The 23374-nt window shown below is 37.0% G+C and overlaps 1 protein-coding gene across 1 annotated transcript; it reads right to left on the reverse strand.

The window, feature by feature from the left end:
* Positions 1 to 5690: 5690 nt before the first annotated feature.
* Positions 5691 to 10231, reverse strand: LOC306879738 (potassium channel subfamily K member 13-like; the record flags this gene model as incomplete). The annotated part of the gene is made up of 2 exons (XM_079432904.1): positions 5691 to 6589; positions 9892 to 10231. 2 exons carry the CDS (start codon positions 10229 to 10231, stop codon positions 5691 to 5693), a joined length of 1239 nt encoding a protein of 412 aa, XP_079289030.1.
* Positions 10232 to 23374: the final 13143 nt, after the last annotated feature.

Consider the following 23374-nt stretch of genomic DNA (forward strand, 5'->3'; position numbering starts at 1 on the left):
ATGGAAAACCCACAGATACTAGGCTGACTGTAATACAAAGGTGTTTAATAGGCTAACGTTACGCCTGTCAAGATGCACTGCTTGTTTTTGACCGGATTGCAGGAATGAAACAAGCAAAAATACACCATAAATTATGTTATTATCGTGTGTCTCTGAAATGTATGAACGTTTTAGGTTGTATGCGGGTTAGCAGAGTGATTTAACGCTCTTAAGACCAACGAATATTTCCTCTGATGACATGACTTGTTGTGGTTAATCCTACATCGATGTATTAAACACGGGTATTAAGCAAAGAGTTATGAGACACCGTTCACACGGCTTTCATATATTATATTTGAAAATTACAGAATTAACGTAGAGCAACGGAAACTAATTAAACAATGAGTCGGTAAATAAACTGCTGGCTCACTCACCATTTTCACCACCGCTGGTCGCTGGCAATAAACGTACCTACGGATAGAGTAATGGGACAAAAGACGTGAAATACCGAAACGCGTTTGTTTATTATAGGCGTCTGGCCTTTGGTAACAGCTCTGTAATTTATCTTTAGCTAAACGTTTTATTAAAACTATTAACACTGTCAGCTTTTGGACACGCATTAGCTGTAGTGGATCATGTCTGGTTCAATCTGTGAATTATAGGTATGATTTCAAACTTGCCACAGTGCGAACACATCTTAAAATAACAAATTTGGATTTAACATTGCTATTAGAGAAAATTGTCTCAAATCAATTTCAATCTTATTTGTCTCACAATTCTTCATCACTCAATTTCAACATTGAAAAAATCAACATTGGGCATCATTTCTCCACTGAGATGCATTTAAGATCTGGTGTACCTCAAGGATCGATTGTTGGTCCAGTATTGTTCTCACTTTATATGCTTCCTTTAGGGCTTATTCTTAACAAGTCTCTTTCCATCTATATGCAGATGACACCCAAATTTACATCCCCTTAAAGCGTGGCAATATGCATGCCATTAAGCCCATTTTGGATTGCCTGGAAGAACTGAAACAGTACCACTTGTGTCAGAAACTTGGGTGTTTGGTTCGACAATAACCTCAAATTTGATAAGTAGATAAGTTCCGTTGTTCAGTCCTGTCTTTATTATATCCGGCTTTTCTCCAAAGTGAAATCGTTTCTGTCATTAAAGAAGCTTGAAATCGCAATACATGCATTTGTTACATCTAGGCTTGACTACTGTAATTGGTACATTGGTGTTCCTCAGTCCTATGTCTCTCGTCTGCAGTTAGTCCAGAACGCAGCAGCTCGGCTTTACTGGAAAGCGCAAATACGAGAGTATTACACCGCTTTTAATCTCACTTCAATGGCTTCCAGTAAAGTACAGAGTTGGAAACTTTGAAATAGTCTCCCCTCTCGCATCAAAACTGCTCCAACTATTGAGCCTTCAGCTCGTCTGTGTTGTTGGATCGACTGTTTCTCATCTTTCTCTTGAAAATATACCATAGATTCCATATGGGGTTCAGGTCAGGCATGTTGGCTGGCCAATCAAGCACAGTAATATCATGGTCAGCAAAGCACTTGGAAGTGGTTTTGGCACTGTGGGCAGGTGCTAAAGTCCTGCTGGAAAAGGAAATCAGCATCTCCATGAAGCTTGTCAGCAGATGGAAGCATAAAGTGCTCTAAAATCTCCTGGTAGACGGCTGCATTGACTTTGGACTTGATAAAACACAATGGACCAACAGCAGCAGACGTCACATCACCCCAAATCATCACTGACTTCAGAAACTTCACACTGGACTTCAAGCAACATGGATTCTGTGCCTCTCCAGCCTTCCTCCAGTCTCTGGGACCTTGATTTCCAAATGAAATGCAAAATTTACTTTTATCTGAAAAGAGGACTTTGGACCACTGAGCAACAGTCCAGTTATTTTTCTCCTTAGCCCAGGTAAGATGCTTCTGACGTTGTCTCTGGTTCAGAAGTGGCTTGGTAGCCCTTTTCCTGAAGACGTCTGAGCGTGGTGACTCTTGATGCACTGATTCCAGCTTCAGTCCACTCCTTGTGAAGCTCTCCCAAGTGTTTGAATCAGCTTTGCTTGAGAGTATTCTCAAGCTTGCAGTCATCCCTGTTGCTTGTGGACCTTTTCCTACCCAATTTCTTCCTTCCAGTCAACTTTGCATTTAATATGCTTTGATACAGCACTCTGTGAACAGCCACACCTTTCAGACCTTCTGTAACTTTCGTCAGTGATTTTCTTCTGGATCATTGCCAAGTCAGCATTCTTCTCCATTATTGTGGTTTCAAAGAACAAGAGATACCTGGAATTTATACTGTATGGCTGGTCATTAATTGAAACTCAAATGTAAATATTCTAATATTGTAAGATACTGGATTTCTGACTTTCATCAGCTGTAAGCTTTAATCATAAAAAAATAAAACTAAAAAACTTTTTGATGACATTCAAATTTTTTTAAATGCACCTGTATACATACTGCCATTCAAGAGTTTGGTATCAGTAAGATTTTAAATGTTTTTTAAAGAAGTTTCTTATGCGCATCAAGGATGTATCTATTTGATCAAAAATACAAAAACAAAAATGTAAATTTTGAAATATTGAAATATTGCAATTTAAAATAACAGTTTTCTACTTTAATATAATTTAAAATATAATTTATTCATGTTCTTTTTTACTTTTTATTCATCAAAGAATCCAAAAACTTTGTTTCCAAAAGGTTCCAAAAACATATTAGGCTAAGCAGTACAACAGTTTCAACACTGACAATAAATCAGCATGATTTCTGAAGGATCATGTGACACTGAAGACACAAATTATATTTTAAAGTATATTAAAATAGGTAACCAATATTAGAAATTGCAATAATTGTCCACAATATTACTGTTCTTTCTGTATTTTTGATCAAATAAATGCAGCCTTGATTAGCATAAGACAAAAAAAAACATTGAAAATCTTGCTGATCCCAAACTTTTGAACAGCAGTGTATATATATATATATATATATATATATATATATATATATATATATATATAAAGAGTTCGGACGCAAAAGCCTCTAAATTGCATCTGAAATTTTCATCTAAAATTAGTATTTTTTAATCTGGCTGCTATGCTTAGGTTCAGTAAATGTATTCTAATGGCAATATGTAGGATCTTTTGCATCTGAACTCTTCATATATATATATATATATATATATATATATATATGAGCCATTTTAATAAACATGATTAGCAAAACATGATTTGGCTGGAACTGTATGTTTTTGGTTCATAGATATGTGAACTTTGACAGTTTCTTTGTCATGTATGATTGCAGGTTGTGTTATTTACTGAATGTAGGTCATGGGCTATTTTCATCACCATCTTTTTTCATTTCACTGTTTTCTCTGATTGCCTCTGTGATGTTTTGGCAGATTTGCTGGGGGTCTTCACACAACCAGCCCTGGAGAGCTAGAAACAAAGGCAGTCGTGACCACTCACATACTCTTCACAGCACCAGTCAAAACATCTCATGGAGCTCATATTCACTGCTATCAGCGTTTTACCATCTGAGGCTGGTGGATACCAGGTATCCTCCTCACACAGAGTTAGAGTTTCCATAGCAACCTCCTAACATCATGACATATTGTAGCTCTGGTAATTTGATCTGAAGACGTTCCGTTCCATCTTTACGTCTGAGTGCTGCCACTAAGTGGAAAAAAGCATTAGCTTTATAAGTATTTCATGTTGGACTCGCCACATACACACTCACAAAACATGAAAAAGACCATGATTCAGGACAAGGTTTATTTATTTATTTTGTCACAAACTGTTCATTTTCGATATGTCCTTTCGCAGTATAACTATCTGCAAAGCAAATACAGTATGATATGACTTAGCAGTGTAATGAGGAAGACACAAAATTCAAGATATCATTGCCTTAATGAATTAAGACATTATTCATGCAGATGAAGTTCGTAGAAAAGTTCCCATAAAGATTCTCAGTATAACTGATGCAATGCAAGCAAATGATTCATTTCCCAATCTACCAATGCATAAATGTCACACTTCCCCGTAAGCTAGGCATATTGAACATATTACCATACTGTGACAGTGCTGAAATATGCAAGAAAACTACGGCCTAGTAATAAATTACATCTATTTGTTTGCAAACGAATGCACTACAAGTTTACAAAGCCTCATTTAGAGAGATTAGTGTGAAATATGATAAACACAGCGCAGCAGCTCAAATGTCCTCAAGTCCAAAATTAGCAGCAATATATTATTTTTTACAAAAATGGGTCCCATTCACTAACCATGCGAACATTAAGTCATGATTAATCACACATCATTAATATGCAAAAATCACAGGCTCCTAGTGGCCTCAAAAATGATCTGGACTGTCTCAAAAATACAGAAATACATTTTACAATTTAAAATAACAGTTGTCTATTTTAATATATTTAAAAATAGAATTTATTCCTGTGATCAAATCTGTATTTTCAGCATCATTACTCCAGTCTTCAGTGTCACATGATCCTTCAGAAATCATTATAATATGCTGATTTATAATCAATGTTGTAAACAGTTGTGCTGCTTAATAATTTTGGGACCAGTGATACTTTTTTCAGGATTCTTTCATAAATAAAAAGTAAAAAATAACAGTGTTTATAAAAAAAAAAAATTGTGTTACAATATACACTACTATTCAAAAGTTTGGGGTCAGTAAATATATTTTTAAAGAAATTAATACTTTTATTCAGCAAGGAAGTGTTAAACGGATAAAAAGTAATAGTAAAGATTTCTATTTTTAATAAATGCTGTTCTTTTTTAACTTTTTATTCATCAAAGAATCAAAAAAGTATAACATTTTCCAAAAAAATATGAAGCAGCATAATACTTTCAACACTGATAATAAATGAGCATATTAGAATGATTTCTGAAGGATCATGTGACGCTGAAGACTGCAGTAATGGCTGATGAAAATTCAGCACTGCGTCACAGAAATAAATTGTATTTTAAAGTATATTAAAATAGGAAACCAACATTAGAAACTGCAATAATATTTCACAATATTACTGCTTTTTCTGTATTTTTGATCAAATAAATACAGCCTTGATGAGCATAAGAGTCTCCATTAAAAAAAAAAAAACATCTTACTGATCCCAAATTTTTGAATGGCAGTGTATATTACATATTTTAATATCTTGTCTTATATATTTAAAATATTTAATAGAACAAGCACATAAGTCATCAAAATACTGTTTACTTTTGTGTTTTCCATTTTCATTTAAATTTTAGTAATTATGTTGTGGGCTTTTGTCATATTTATTAGTTATTGTTTCAATTTTCAAATTGTATTAATTTAATTTTAATTAAATTTTTATATCAGTTAATTCATCAAATAAAACTAAATGAAAATGAGAAATGCTGATTTGGAAACTAGCTGAAATAAGTAATTTTTTAACATTGAATTTTATTTTCGTTAAAGTTTATTTCAAGTAACTTTTTTTTAACTATAATAAACCTGCTACACACTTGTTGTGAATCCACCATCCACATTTTCTAAGCTAACCTTGTCTGTGCATGTACAGAAGAACATTACTACACAACTATTAGTGAATGAGACCCAAAGGATGAGCGTTATGGTATTTGCTTGTCTTTGTTTAAAAAAAAAGTGATCACACTTTGCTGTGGAGGTCGTCTGGTTATTTCACATTTCTAAACGCTGGATTTATCTATCTACACTTGTCTCTGCCAGTCGGTTGTTCATGATTCCCAGCGCTCCGACTCCTCCGGAGAACTCGTTGTGGCGTGAGCTGCTTCCTAACTGGCGAGGATGTCCGTTGGCCATCTCTGACAGCTGCTTCTGCATGATGGCCAGATTAACTTTATTAGCGGCCAGAAAGTCCTTCATGGAGATCATCTCTCCAGACATCCGCCGTCCATCCGCCTCGCTGTCATTGACTCCGTCAGTCTCTATGAAGTTGTCTCGTCTGGTTTTCATGTGGCCGGGGACGACCACGTTCCTCCGTGGATGGCGGTTCCCTTGGCCCGGGCAGCGGCAGGGAGTCTCCAGCCTCCGCAGAAGCCAGTTGAGAACTTGCTTGATCACGATGGAAATGACGTTGAACAGCGAGTAGATGCAACACACCCCTGTGAGGATGAAAAGGAAGTTGCCCACCCTGTAGGCTGCTTGAGCTTTGTACATCTCCCGCTGGTTGCTCACCATATCCCCAAAACCAATGGTGCTGAAAGCCACGAAGCAGAAATAGAGGGCGTCTAGGTATTCCCAGCCCTCGGCTGCCGAGTACATTGCAGACGCGCAGCAGGAGACCACGATGGCAGCTACTCCTAAGATGAGCATGACACAGTACACTGACGGTTTCCAGCCGGCCAAGCTGTCCGTGCGCCGCTCTCTGCTGTCGGTGGAGGGAAGCCGGCAGTTTTGAGCCGGGCCGGCTTTGCGGCGCTCTCTGCGCTCGTGGCAGGACTTCAACACGAATGCGATCACTGTGATGACTCGTTCCAGGAAGAGGTTAAAGAACAAAATGGTGGCGGCGCAACCTATAAGCCCGTAAAAGATCAAGAATATCTTCCCAGCAATAGTGACAGGTGTCGTCATCCCAAAACCTGTGGCACACAAAGAAATAAAACGAGAATGTGCTTTATAATGTTAGACTTTTACACATTATAATACACGGCAAGCACAAATATACAATACAGGTTACAAGACTTGCAAGACATTCTTTATGTCATAATAATATATATGTGTCATTAAATATATATATATATATATATTAGTGCTGTCAAACGAAAAATCGCATCCAAAAAACAATATTAAAAATCGTTTACATAATATGTGTGTGTGTGTACTGTGTATATTTATTATGTATATATACATACACTCACATACAGCATATCTTTGGGAAATATTTACTTGCATATACATTTATATTTTATATTATATCTAAATATTTGTAATATATATAAAAATATAATTTTTCATAAATATATACATGCATGTGTTTGTATTTTTATATACATAATAAATATACACAGCACACACACATATATTATGTAAACAAAAACTTATTTTGGATGTGATTAATCGTTTGATAACTAACATATATATATGTGTGTGTGTGTGTGTGTGTGTGTGTGTGTGTGTGTGTATGTGTACTTTTTAAAATAATTATAATTTTTACGTATAATATATATTTTTTTATAATTTATGACTTTTACATTTTATAGTATTTTTTAATTTATAAATAACTTTACTTTTGTTGTCATTTTAGTGCTTGTTACATTCAGTCCTAGTCGTGGCTAAATTTCTCCAACCTATACCTACCTTGTTCAGACAAAATCTGATTTTCTTTATAGTCATTCAAAATATTAGATATAATTGTTATATATAATATCATTTCATTATATAAATTTGATATTTTTGATCATTTTATATTTTTTACTTTTTAATCATTTTTAATAACTTTATTTTTATATAATTTTATATTTTAGAAACTAATATTTTTTGTGTTTGTCACATTCAGTTATGGCTGGAGATAAATTTCATCAACCTACCTCCCTATTTCTGTCAAAATCAGAACGATATTAAGGATATTTCATATTCCACCCTTAGTCATTTTTATGCTTTCATTTGTGGCAAGTGTGTTCAGATTTGGAAAATGCTCTCAATAAAACTTAATTAATGCAAAACATGAAGCTAAAAATGTTGTGTTTAGAAATAATCAGATCTGGCCACACAGCTTCCAATCGGTCTCAAAAATCAGATTTGAGAGAAAAAAACGACGGTGTGTTTTGCCAACGTAATTCCATATATGTTAGCTGATATAGCCTATAGAAGTCAAAAGGTCATGTTTGATGTAGATCATATGTGTTGCCCCACACATAATAAACATCAACCACTACAGACCTTCAATCTGTTGTAGGGCTACAGTGGATTAGCACATGCAGCTGCTGTGGCGTGTTATACTGCTGCAGGAAGCCGAGTTAGGACTAATTAGAAACTGTGCTGTAATTGTCCTTTAATGAGCAGCATGTGCTCCAAATCCCACGTGAACTCTGGGCTCCAATCACCTCCACCATTCAGACAACCCCACTTTCCCTTCTTCACAAACCACTAGAAACAGGTTGCCATTGGTGACGGCAGCCATACCATAGATTTTTTCTCGCATTATTCATTTTACCAATTTCACATGCTCAATTTATTTTGGTTAAGATTTCACTGAAATTAAATTCTGAAAGCATGTATACCATCCACTGGCACATTCATAAAGATCGTTTGCATCTAATAACCTAAAATTAGGTGCATGAGATAAACCGAACCATCTAAGAAAAAATCTTAAGACAAATTATATAATTGATAATTGTTCATATTCATTGTATGAATTGCCTGTCTTCTTGATTCTATAAACATAGCAGGAGAGGGTAACAGAGTAAATGTTAATAAGGCTAAAATAAACTCCCCCTGCTCTGCATGTTTCTGTGAAAGCATCTGATTTTTACGCACAAACTGCCAGATGACAGACTGCATGGAAATAAGATCTGATGCATTTAATATTAGCCCTTTTGCAAACACAAATCTGATACATGCTGAGAATTAATAAAACTTGGTTTATGGAGATACTAATTCTCATGGGTTAATATTAAAAGGGTTTCACTTCACAAAAGAGCAAGTAGAACATATGATCTGTGAGTTTTCATTGGTGCTGGCTGAATGAATGAATGAATACATCAGTACATAAATACATAGTTTAATCGATGGAATGGAATTATTTTAGATTTATCTGTTTATGTTAAAAGGTTTTCACTTACAGTATCCGTCATTTTCACAAATATGTTTTTTTTCTCAATATGGGTCTACACCACCGGATTCAACAATAATGTTTCAGGTATGTTGACAAGCATAGCATTCACTTCAGTGGATAAACAAAGGAGACACATGATGGATTCAGCTCCATCTATTGAGCTGTCGACTCGAGACAGTCTGACAGAAAATCTTTGGCAACTGTGTTATTTTTCACATATCCCATAGATAGCCTACAGTTTATTTATTCATTTATTGTGTTTTACAGGACCTACTGATGAAGATGAGGAAAATGATTTAAAAATCTCAAACAATGTCTTTACATTTAGTGCGATTAAGTTGATATAATCAGAAGTAAAAATTACGATTATTAGAAACAATGATAAAACTCGCCATGCTTTGTGATGTTTAACTTACAGCAGATGAAACGCAGAAAAGGAGGCTGGCTTAGATGTTTTATATAGCCAAGCTAGCCTAATTGTACAAACCCATATACCCCACGCACGTCTTTAAGATGTCTGTTAAAGATCTCTTGATCTGGAAAGCATCTGCTGTCAACAAACGTCTTTCAGATGTCAGTTTTACATACATATTCTAAATCATAAACATCTATTTGACATCTAAAAGGAAATAGACATAATGTAGCTGAGCAAACACCCTAAAAAATACGTCTTGTAGATGTAAATGCAGACATGTATGTGTGCTATCAGGGAATAGGCCTATCTGACAGTGTCAAAAAGAGCTTTTGAGTTATAGACAAGTTGTTTAGATAATGTAATAATGCTATTTTTATATGCTATAATGAAGAGAAACAGAGTCGTAGGCTATTATAGATTCTGTACAAACAAATGACAGGTAAAAGAACATGTTTCAAATGATTAAATCTAGTCTGTACACTACATTAGCTAGCTCACAATAGTGCCACTGAAACAAAACTATATCGTTATGAATGCGAGGTATAAAAGGACCTGTTGCGTATCACTTTACTGTACTTCCTCTGACTATTTACTATAATAGATTTAACAGCTTCTACAATGTTGCGGTCTGATGTATTTTATCTAAATATAAGACCGTTGCAGTTCGATTTAGAAGGTTATCTTCAACTCACCGATAGTTGAAACCACAGTTCCGACGAAATAAAAGGCTCCCGCGAAATCCCACCTCGGTCTGGTGGCGTCCACGCGGATCCCCGCCACGCTGGCCTCCTCATAGTTCCTCAGGAAGTTCTTGAGGTCGTCCTGACTCAGGTTGTACTTGTGGGTGAACTGCTCGATCCTCTGAGCCCATCTCTCCTTGGCGAGCTTCTCCTTCGGATGCTCGAGCGCCGAAAACACCGCTGCCCCACATAACAGGTAGATGATGATCAGCAAAGCCAGCATGAGAAATCGGGCATTATCTTCATTTAGAGCACCGATGCTGGAGCAGCAGCATCCAGCCCGGCAAGCCATTATTATTTTACAGGAATATTATAGAAACACCACATCCCAGTTCATCATTCATCATGGATCATGCATTTTTCTCTTCAGAGCTCTGCGTCCGGATATTTCAAAGATCTCAATCTCAGAAGCGGTGTTCTGCTCCAAATGTCCCGTTTGTGGCGGATCATGATGCGTTTGGTCTGGGGGGCAGTGGTGGACTGTGTGACCCCAACCTCTCCAGAAGCGTGCGTGGATCAGATTGAGCTCAGTGCGTCAGATCAGATCACAAGTCCTACAACAGCAGCAGCACACATGGCTCAGTGGCTGCTGAGGATGTACTAGATGACAAAAAAACAGAAATCTTTAGTTCAAAACACATGCACCAAGTTGGTAAGAATTCACTGTATTCAAGTTGATTGCAAATATAACAAATGTTGATTTAATGATTATAAAAATGTCAAGTGGTGTAACCATCAGTTAAAAATGTCATCATTATTTCCCAATTAAAAAAAATAAAAAAATAAATAAAAATACTTGCAAAGGCTGCATTTATGCTGTGACCAAACAATACAGAAAAAAATTGATATTGTGAAATTTTATTATAATTAAAAATAACACTTTTCGATTTGAATATATTTTAAAAAGTAATTTATTTCTGTGATGCAAAGCTGAATTTTCAGCATCATTACTCCAGCCTTCAGTGTCACATGATCAGAAATCATTCTAATATGCTGATTTTCTGCTTAAGAAACATTTTGTATTATTATCAATGTTAAAAACACTTGTGCTGCTTATTATTTATGGGAACCATGATACATTTTTCAGTATGATTTGATGAATAGAAAGTTAAAAAATAGCATTTATTTGAAACAGAAATCCTTTGTAACATTATGAACATCTTTACTGACAAATTTCAATATTTTTTGTCTTTTGGCGCAGTTTTTAGAAAGTTAGACCATTTGACATTTTTTACTGTAACCTCCACGAAAAGGTTCAAAATGACTTTTTTAATTTAGAGATTGACAACGTTACATCATAGAAGAGGTGCATTCAATTATTTTGGAATAAATTGCATTTTTAATTTATTTTTAATAGCTTAAATACACGCAAAAGAATGAACGCCACCTCATTGACAGATGCACAAGTCTTGTAGATAGTCATGTAACATTAAGCATGTCTGCATTATTAGATTAGACTGTGCGACGGGAATACATCATTGCGATCAATAGTCTATGACCTTTTGGATCTGGTTGGGAAATTTTCAGCATTTACTCTGGGACGTCCAGAGGCAACTTCTGTAAATGTCACAATTTGGACAGGGAGATGAAAACCCATTATGCATTTAAGACAGACAGACACCATGTATTTATAGATTCACTCCTAAACTGTCCGATTGATTAGTTTAGACATTGAGCAGAGCTGTGAAGTCTGATGCATTACATTATTTTTAGAGCCTAAAAACGTGCTTGTCCTTAGAAAGTTTTCAGGACATTGGATAGTTGATTCCCTCCATAATGAGTTCAGCTTGACAACCATCTCTTACATTGTCATCGTGATTGTGTCAAACAGCAACACCATCGTATTTTAATATCAAACTCTCTAATGTATGGCACGTTACCATCATTATAATGCTATAATTCACAAAACTATCTTGTCCCAAGGTGTGAACAAAATATCTGGTGTCCATGGTAACAAGAACTGGCAAAACAGCATAAACTGCGTTAAATGTGCTTCTGAGAACGTGGTGAGAAATAATGAGAGGAAACTACATTTATCCACAAAGCCTGTTACGGTGGTGCTTTCAGGCCAAGCACAGCAAGAACCTAACATTCATATTCATGAAAATGCTTAGACCAAGGGGGCAGTTAATGTTTAGATATTACTAAGTGGACCTTGCTGAGGCAAATTTAGTAATTACTATTGCTTATGCGTCTATCTCATCGTTCACCATTCGTGCTTACATTTTTTATTTATTTATTTTTCTGAATATAATTTGATCATACAGCACATCAAACACATTTTATTTTTGTATCACTGATATACTATTATTTTTGCTAATATTTAATTTTAGTCATTTTGTTGTGTGTTTTTATAAGTTTTCATATTGTTTTGTTAGTTTTTTAAATTGATATATAGGTTTTATTTATTAACTTTAGTTTATTTAGTTTTTGTTATTTTGGTACTTCAGGTTAAACTAAATGAAAATGGGAAATGTTGCTTTGCCAACTAGCTGAAATATATTTTTTAATATATTTTATTTGATTTAACATTTATTTTCTTTCAAGTAATAATTTTTATTTTATTTTATTTTATTTTTAATTTGGCTTTAGTTTTTATTAACTAAAATAACCCTGTATGGAATCACTAACAACCACCAATTAGTTTTTTGTCTTTTGCATGCAACTTACATTTTTAATTTTCATACATTTTTATTCTTCATAAAATTTGAAAATCTAGTTAGAGAGCAATGCTCCATGTATAATCCTAAAATGCTTTCTTTCCTTTTTGGCAAGAAGGAAAGGAAATGTTATTTTGGCTTCAGCAGAGTTGCACAGCAGGACGAGATTTTTGTGACTGCTGTTGTACTACTGTGCATGATTTAATAAAGGTCAATGCGACACATCCCGTTCTTCCTCGAAATTCCAAGTTTAGATGTGTGTTTTTGTTTGTGAGTAACATTTGAAGGTTGTACAGCTTTGTCCTTCGCGCAGCAAAACTGAACAATTCCATCTCATGTCAGGAAGACCTCCAAAATCCCAGGAGGCCGATGGGTGATTTTGGTAGGACAGACATCAAACCAACTGCGTGTAAGAGGAGGGGCAGAAAAACACCAGCACTGATCCAGCACAGAGACACAGGAGTAGATTTGCAAACAGTTGATGAAGATGCTGAAAATGTCACTTCTCTTCTGCTGTAATGTGATTTATTCAGACAAATTGTTTTCTAATCATTAGTCCCGCAACAGGATATACTGTGTCTTAGTTTCTGTAAATGACAAACGGTTTTTGAATCAAGGTCCACATTATTACATTTATTTATATGTGCACACTTTTCAAAATCTATAGCCAGCGTGACTCTGCAGGAAAAAACCAAGCACCTTTTATCAGCAGAGAGAGGAACATCAGTCTGTTCCCTTCAATGCTTTGAAGTGTAGCTGCATGCTCTGCTGGGCCATGGGGGTCGTTCGGAGTGAGTCAACTGACTTTGGATCAAAATAAAGGTAAAAGAGAAAACAACCTCAATGGAATGATGAACTGAATTCTGCTAATGTTTTAATAGTTGTTTGATATCATGACACCACTGGTTTTCAGTTAAATATGGGTTACAGGTCTGTGCTGATAAAGGGTCAATGGCATCATGACACTCATTTTTTATTTTTTTATGTCTGTATATATTAATTCAAAAACACATAAAAAAATGTAAATCACACAATTAATAACTTGAATACACCACTTCTATGATTTTTTTAAAATTTTATTTATGATACTGTCCTGTTATCACAATGAGGAGCAAAATTGAAGAAAAAAATTAAACGGTTGCATAAAATTTTATAATAATTTCTTAAAATAGTAAATTTGAAAAACAAAAGTCTGAAACATTTCTCAAGATATGTTAGCAAAATACAGTAGAAAACTAAAACAAGCAAAACACTGAGATATTTTAAAAAATTAATTTAAAAAATAATAATTAATCCATTCATCTATTTATTTATTGTTCCACAGAATAAAGAAAGTAGCACAGGGTTTAGAACAACATGAGCGTAAAAAAATCGGACCAAACTCAGAGTGGCAGAGAGAAAATGGCGCAAATCAAACGATCCGTCGGACCTGAGTAGGTATCAGTCTTTGCTTTCATCTTTCTCTACTGAAGTCCACACTGCCAAATCCTCACATTTCCACAACAAGATCAACAGCGCTCCAGACATGCGTAATCTCTCCAGAACATTTGATTCTCTCCTCTGTCCCCCTCCTCCACCTCCCACCACTTCGATAACAGCTGACGACTTTGCCACTTTTTTTCACAGACAAAATTAGAACAATCCGTAACCAGTTCTCAACTCCACACACACAGGACCTCCAATCAACCACATCCACTGCTCTAACTCCCATCTTCTCCTTCTGTCCCCTCACCGAAGCAGAAGTATCCAAACCTCTCCTCTCCAGCCATCCTACAACATGTCCTCTCGACCCAATCCCCTCACACCTTCTCCAAACTATCTCTCCCACACTCACACCAGCACTCACACACATTATCAACACATCTCTCCTCACAGGCATCTTCCCCACAGCATTCAAGCAGACTCGGGTAACCCCTCTGCTCAAAACACCTACATTAAAAACTTCTCTTTTAGAAAACTACAGACCTGTCTCTCTCCTTCCATTCGTAGCGAAAACACTCGAACGAGTTGTCTTCAACCAGCTCTTACGGTTTATTTCACAGTACAACAAACTGGATGCTAAACAGTCAGGTTTCAGGAGTGGCCATTCAACAGAGACTGCGCTACTCTCAGTCACTGAAGCCCTGCGAATTGCAAAGGCCGATTCCAAATCATCAGTCCTCATTCTGCTGGATCTTTCTGCTGCTTTTGACACTGTCAATCATCAGATCCTCCTGTCTACTCTCTCATTACTGGGCATCACTGGGATTCCACTGGGAATCCTATCTCACCTATAGGTCTTTCAGGGTGGCCTGGAGAGGGGAGGAATCCAAACCACATCAACTGGTCACTGGAGTTCCTCAGGGATCGGTTCTTGGACCCCTCCTCTTCTCCACATACACTACATCGCTGGATCCCATCATACATGCACATGGCTTCTCCTATCACTGCTACGCCGATGACACACAGCTCTATCTCTCTTTTCAACCAGATGACCCAACGGTAGCTGCACGGATCTCAGACTGCCTGGCGGTCATCTCGGCATGGATGAAAGAACACCACCTACAGCTCAACCTGGCAAAGACGGAGCTTCTTGTCTTCCCTGCCACTCCAACTCTACAGCATGACTTCACGATTCAGTTAGGCTCATCAATGATTACCCCATCAACTTCGGTCAGAAATCTTGGTGTAATCTTTGATGACCAGCTGACCTTCAAAGAGCACATTGCAAAGACTGCTCGATCCTGCAGGTTTGCATTGCACAACATCAGAAAGAATTGAATTAAAATATAGATTTTTGATTTGAGGTCATTTTTGAAGTCAAAAATGCCATGGTGGTACAACTTGTCCTCTCATTACAGTGAAGAAAAAGTGATTTTTTTTCATTAAAATTACTTATTAAACCTTACTTATTATCATTTATTAAAACAGTATTTTAAAGACTTTTGTCTGCCAAAAGTCATGTGGTGCAACCAAAAAAGTCATCTGGTGCAACTAACATGCAAAAACGTGCAGGCTTGATCTTTTTTTTGACAAGGCAAGCTTAGTTCAGCTTGTAATATTTTCGGTGGTGCAACTCCCCCCAAAATATAATTATAGATGAATTAATAAATAGTTTTTACCCTCTAAAACATTAAACAAATGTATATCTAATAGCATTTGTTTATAAAAGTATTGAAATACACAATACTCTCACACTCAAGGTGCAAATAAAACATGATTCTTCTTTTTTATATTCAACATGTGGCCTGTTTAGTGTTCTTAAAGTAAACCTTTTAAGAATGGTATAATGGTACTAATAAAGTATAACTGTTTTTCAAAACTATATGAAACCAAAATGAATACAAGTTCATTTATACTTATCACATGAAATTTAAACTAGAAGTTTTAATAAGCCGTCTTTCTCTTGATCTTGGACACTCCTTTATGTTATATGTGTTTTGCTGTTGACATGAGGTTGTGCGTCCAATCAAACTTTGCAGTATTTTGCTAAATGCTAGATTAAATAAAGTCTACATTAAATACACGTTTGTACCCACACTGCTGAAGAAGTCATATAGAAAACAGAATTGTAAATTGTCCAGTTCAGCCATTCACAAATGTCTGTTTCAGTTGAAGAATGAGATACTGAGGGGTCTGCAGGGACGAGATTGTGTTGCCTTGGCTTTGCAGGCGTTTTAATAGTTACCACATTTCCTCAAAGCTCACAAAGCCCCTCCATATCCTGTCTACATGCCAACCAGCTACAGTATATCACTGAATATATATCTGGGAAGATCTTTAAGTCCAATAACAGGATGTTAAATTTGCATGCATGTCCTCAAACCCAGCGAGGCTTTCATTAATTTTGGACATTCAAAAATAATTGACATGCATGTGGGTCGAGACAGATGTTGACCTTGTTGCCTGATCTCCCACCCCCCCAGTTTTCCATGAAAGTTTGATGCTTTATTTACCTTTTAACTCAGAGAAACAGACTTTGATTTTTAGGTCACATATTTGGTGATATTAAATATCACAGTTTCTTTAACAACTAAATACTGTGTTTTTTTGTAAACGGGTCATTAATGAAGAATAGATGGATGAATAAAGTGAATCAACATGAGGCTAAAGACTCTAAAGAGGAACAAAATCACTGTAAATTAGGATCGTAAACCCATTAAAGCGTAAAAGTTTTAGTTTAGTCAACTAAAATATTCCAGTCCAACATTTCAAGTTGACTAAACTAAAAAAAATTAAGTCAGCGGGGTAACAAATTATTTTAAGTTGAAACAACTTTCTTTTTTTTTTTTACAGTGCATTTATATTGGAATGCTAATTGACATAGCCTTTATCACTATATATAAAATCAGTTCACTGAAGGAAATTCTTTCAAGCAATCGATCGACGCTAAACACAAGTTTGGAGTAAAAATATATAACGTTAATTATTCTCATAAATTGTCTTACTTTGGCATTGTGCTAAACTAAAAATAGTTAGCATTTTAGTCTCTTCTGTTTAGTGTAATTGTTCCTTTTGTATGCAATGGTGTGATTCACTGGTAAAAAATAAATAGATTAATTTGACTGATAGCATGATTTATTTATTTTACTTTTTCAAGATTTCTATAGATTTCACGATATATCGTTATCGTGAATCTTTGAGGTCACGATAATCGTGTAGTGAAAAATCTCATAACGTGACAGCCCCTACGTCATTAAATGTTTACAAACTCATAAAAACCGAATATATGTTTTTTTTTTAATGCCCAGATCATTTACTGACCACAAGCAGTGCATTTATATGCAGCAAAGCTTTTATGAAATGTTCTTACAGGCAAGAGAAATCGTTGCAATTACAGTGAAAGGCTGACCTTCCATCTTCTGTCTGAAGATAGATCAAATGGCAGGGCACTGTGATTACAGGCCTGCAGTCGAACAGGAGTTCTTAAAGCCAAACAGGGTCATTAGTCGCTGTTCACTTTTACTCGCTGCGGCCTGTCTTTCAGTGGCAGTCTCTGCCATTAAAGCCTCCAAGGTCATGACACAAACAGCACTGCAGACGTACAATCTCGAAAGCTAAAAGATCACCTCAGGGTGCCATTTGGATCAAATTTAATGCTAAGTGCTTATTTAATCTAGGAGAAATTGCAAGAGGGAGAATGTAATGTGTATCAAAAAGTGTTTCAGAAGATCTAAATTAGAGAAGTATTGCAGTCACTGAACCAATGCTCATATCCTGTTGGAGCAAAAAACAGGATAAAAAACAGAGGCAATGCTTACTGATATTGTACTGAGACTCAATATGAGAAATCCTGTAGCATCACATTCAAATGAATGGAGGATGTGCTCACAGCAGAGCCAGCAGCAGACATGAGGGTGTATCAGATGGTCTGTATACATGCAAAAATCGGGGCCCCACTGGAGCTGAATTCTGATGCCTCTCTCATTATGATAGCAGACGATTCGCACCAGCCACAATCTGTTCCCTCTTCATTAGTCAAACACAGAGAACCAGGAGCTTTTGGGGGAACAATTGATTGGGTGATAGAAAAACACAAGTCTTTTTAAGGGAGTTGTTTTAAGGGCTGACACTGTTTCTTTTTTATATGAATTAAACTATAAAATTATTATGCAATTCTAGGTGGTTGCTAGGGCTTACTATGTGGTTACTAAGGTCTTCAGAGTATTTTTTTTTTAGCATATTGCAGTTGTTGCTTATTGATTTAGGTCAAACACGGGATCCCCCCCCCCCCCCCCCATTTTATCATCTCTTAAAGTCAGTGATTCATTTAAAAAAGATAATTTAAGTCAGTGGGGTCCAAACAATATTGAAACATATCTTCTCGCAAAATACAAAACAAACAAACTAACAAAACCCCTAATAAAAAACATTAAATAAAATTATATTAAAAAACTTTATTGAATTTACAAAACAATGAAATATTTACTAACAAAATAAAAAAACACTCAAATATTTCTCAAGATATCTTCAAACTAAATACAAAACTAAACACTAAAACATTTCTCAAAATAAAACCTCACTGACTTTCGTTATTGACAAAAACAAACACTAAAACATTTCTTAAAATATCTTTCAATTATAAAAACCTCACTGACTATCATTATACTGAAAAAAATATGTTAACAAAAACAAAATGAGAACAACAAAAAACACTGACAGATTTCTCAAGATATCTTCTAATAAAATACAAATAAAAAAACAGGCATTTCTCAAAATATATATATTTTTTGTTCTTTTGTGCAAAGAAAGACAGACATGAGGGTATTTTTTATTATTATTTAGCTAGTTTGTTAGTGAACTGCATTACAGTAATAGTTTAAATTAGATTTTGAATCCCAGATTTTCAGTGTTGTCTTTGGAACTCATGTTTAGACACACACAGATGTACTCACACACACGCGTCTCTCGCTGTAACAGGGGATTACCCCGTGATGGGCCGAACCTCTGGCAACCTCTCAGCGTTGCTCTGGGCAACACTGATTACACTGTCACATGGATGGTTTGAAGCAACAGCTAACAAAACCCTTCTGCAATTAATTCTCATTACGTGACAGGTACAAAAGCAGCAGTGGTGTCCCAGTCAGGTGAGCCGAGTTTCCCTGCAGCGAGTTTCCCTTTTCCTTCGAGAATCATTTAGACAGGGCCACCCAGCTCTCTGTGACCATCCCATGTCACTCTATCAACACACCAGAAAATGCACTTATCATGAATTACACAATAAACCAACAACAAACAAACACTAAGACATTTCTTAAAATATCTTACAAATACAAAACAAAAATGAAATGAAAACATGATTTTCTTTTCTTCTTGCCTGAACATTGTGGCAAAATCAAAATCATATTGTTTTTTATGAACATGCTGTCTACTTATATAGAATATATAACATACAATGTTGTCCATAACTAAAACTTTGTATATAATATAATGTAATATACTTGTAACAGTATTTTTGCTCAAATAAATGTAGCCTTGGTGAATATAAGAGACTTCTTTCAAAAACATTTGGCCGATAGTGTATGTATATATATATATATATATATATATATATAAACTATATTGCCAAAAGTATTGGGACACCCCCTTCTAATGAACAGGTTTGACTACTTTAGTAATTTATTTGAGTACAAATCTTAATGTTTAAGCATATAATGATATTCTATGGAGTCGTGTGCTTCTAATTTTATAGCAACAGTTTGGACAGGACCCTTTTCTATTCTAACATGACAGTGCCTCTGTGGAAAAAAAATGATTGTGGATGTTCAGGTCTTTTTATGTTGCTGAGCTCACCAGCACATTCTGTTTTTCTCAGAATGTACTAAACTGTTGATTTGGCCACTCCTAATCATCTCTCTGATGGATTGGTTTTGTTTTTGAAGTCTAATAATTACCTGTTTCACTTGTACGGAGAGATCCTTTGACTGCATGATGTGAGTTCACAGCAACAGCTTCCAAATGCAAACGGCACACTTAAGCCCGATTCGGACGGTAATTATTTCTCAGGGGGATGTAAGTGATTTTCACCATATACAGGGGGTAGTTGGTAATTTAATTGCCGTCCGAATCCACATCTCTGAGTTTACGAGAAGAAATCGGGTAGGTTTAGGAGTGGGGATGGGTGGGTTTAGGGGTGGAGATGGGCGGGTTTAGAGGTGGGGATGGGCAGGTTTAGGGGTGGAGATGGGTGGGTTTAGGGGTGGAGATGGGTGGGTTTAGGGGTGGAGATGGGTGGGTTTAGGGTTGGAGATGGGTGGGTTTAGGGGTGGGGATGGGTAGGTTTGGGGGTAGGGATGGGCGGGTTTAGGGGTGGAGATGGGTGGGTTTAGGGGTGGAGATGGGTAGGTTTAGGGGTGGAGATAGGCGGGTTTAGGGGGTGGAGATGGGCGGGTTCAGGGGTGGAGATGGGTAGGTTTAGGGGTGGGGATGGGCATGTTTAGGGGTAGAGATGGTTGGGTTTAGGGGTGGAGATGGGTAGGTTTAGGGGTGGGGATGGGCGGGTTTAGGGTTGGAGATGGGTGGGTTTAGGGGTGGAGATGGGTGGGTTTAGGGGTGGAGATGGGTGGGTTTAGGGTTGGAGATGGGTGGGTTTAGGGGTGGGGATGGGTAGGTTTGGGGGTAGGGATGGGCGGGTTTAGGGGTGGAGATGGGTGGGTTTAGGGGTGGAGATGGGTAGGTTTAGGGGTGGAGATAGGCGGGTTTAGGGGGTGGAGATGGGCGGGTTCAGGGGTGGAGATGGGTAGGTTTAGGGGTGGGGATGGGCATGTTTAGGGGTAGAGATGGTTGGGTTTAGGGGTGGAGATGGGTAGGTTTAGGGGTGGAGATGGGCGGATTTAGGGGTGGGGATGTGCGGGTTTAAGGGTGGGGATGGGTAGGTTTAGGGGTAGGGATGGGCGGGTTTAGGGGTGGGGATGGGTAGGTTTAGGGGTGGAGATGGGCGGGTTTAGGGGTGGGGATGGGTAGGTTTAGGGGTGGAGATGGGCGGGTTTAGGGGTAGGGATGGGCGGGTTTAGGGATCAGGGGGTGGAGACAGGTAGGTTCAGGTATATGTAAGGTGGGAGGAGTTGGATCTAGATCAACCACGCCCCCTGGACCTTGTGCTCTGCAGTGTTAGCCACGTCGTTGTTGAAAGTAAAAATAACTTGTTCACAAAAGCGTTTATTTTTCAAAGTAAAAGTCTTTAATGCAGTGCTGACTCATAAAAACAGTCTCTTGTCGACATCTAATGGTAGAACAATGTAACAAATCACTATCACGAACGTGCACCGTGCCTCGGTACTAAACACTATCATTAAATACTATTATTATTTATATAAAATATTACTTATAATATTTTATATATATTACTAATAATCATACTGTAATAAACAACAACAGCCAACATAAAAGTTGCTAGGCAATTCAGCCAACCGTACAAAGATGGCGCGATATACAGCATTGTTTAAACATGATAATATTTTGCCAAAACTATTTGCTCTGGAACAAATAATAATTTAACGAGACCAAAGTCTGGCCGTTAGATTTACCCAACACGAACTATATCTCGTGTTTAACCACTATAGAGACATCAGAGCCAGCGGTAAATTCCAGAAGATCTGGCCGCGGTGAAGCTGCTCTCGGCGGGTGTAACGAGCTCTGAACGGCCGCTGAACCGATGGATCACCCGTCTCCGAAAACGTCGAAGCAAATTTTGAAATAGACCTTATCTTTATTACCAAACCGCATATTTGAAGTCCGAGAAAGCACATTCTCGCCTAAAAAACTCCTAAAACTGTATTATTATTATTTTTAAATCATAGTGAATTTGGCCGTCCGCCATGACACTCGCTGTGAGAACTACTGCGACAAGCGGAGTGATACACGGTGAAGATGACGAGGAGCTCTACCTATCAGCCAATCAGATTCGAGAACCAGACAGAACTGAGGGCACGTTCAGGTTCACACCGGAAACGGTGTGCAACGGGGTTTGAGATACGTTTTCTCATGTTTGGTGGGTGTGTCAAAAAGTCAGCCCAATCAGCATCAACGTGTATATAAACCACGGTATATTAACATCAGAAGATGAAAGAGCTGACAGACATCACACTGAGACATATGTACACTTGCTGAGTCATTTTCTAAACAGATGCAACTTTTCAAATTCTAGACTGCTTTTAAATCTTCTGGGAAGTCTCACTCTCTCTGACACCCAAGATCATTAACTGAACTTGCTAAGAAAGTCTGCCACTAATTGACAGGAGAACAGAGAAACAGGAACAGTGTTCGAGTCATATGAGCTACAGAGCACATCATTATCTCACTCCAGTACATCTCAATCCTGCTGATGTTGTGTGAGGTCAGCCGTGGTCCAGAGGTGGGCTGACCATGTGAGAGCGAGTGAAACAGGCACTTGGGTTGGGAAGCAGATAATTAGTCCAGCACTTTTCCTCTGGGCCGTACAACAGCTGCTCTTTCATGCAGTCCAACATACCAACAGCAGGAGAGAACAATGGTGTAATGAAGAAGCCAGAGGCTATCAGATTCACAGATGCCTTGATTGCTGGTCCCTTTTACTGATCCAGTTTGGGTTTTAGTTTGAAGACTTCTAACAGAAATACCTCTTTTAGTGCTGCTTATCATAATAAGCAGATAGTGTATACCTTCTGCAGTGGATCCTCCACTTTAAAAAATGCTGGGTTAAATACAACCCAGTGCTGGGTAAATATTGGACAGAACACATGCCGAGTTGTTTTCAACCAACAGTTGGGTTAAATATTTAACCCAACCTTCTGGGCAGTAACCCAACCGCTGGGTCTAAACAACCAAATCGCTGGGTTCGTCCATATTTAACCCAGCATTTTTTAGAGTGTCTGCAGTGAATGGGTGCCGTCAGAATGAAAGTTTAAACAGCTGATAAAAACGTCACAATAATCCGCAAAAAATCCACACCACTCCAGTCCAGCAATTAATATCTTGTGAAGTGAAAAGCTGTGTTTGTAATAAACAAATCTTTCATTAAGACATTTTAAGTTTAAAAATTAACAAGATGTTAATTGCTGGACTGGTGTGGATTATTGTGATGTTTTTATCAGCTGTTTGGACTCTTATTCTGACGGCACCCATTCACTGCAGAGGATCATTCTAAACCTGCATTCTGTTATTTATTTATTTTTAATCGAAAATATTTAATGAAAGTTGTTTCAAACTTCTAAGCTATTACATATGCAAATATATTTTTCATTTAACAAAAAAAAATAAAAAACATGATTGTGAGCAATTTTGGGGTAAACTACTTTCAAAATTGTTTAAATATAGCA

Source organism: Barbus barbus, assembly GCF_936440315.1.
Source record: "Barbus barbus genome assembly, chromosome: 14".
Taxonomy (NCBI): domain Eukaryota; kingdom Metazoa; phylum Chordata; class Actinopteri; order Cypriniformes; family Cyprinidae; genus Barbus; species Barbus barbus.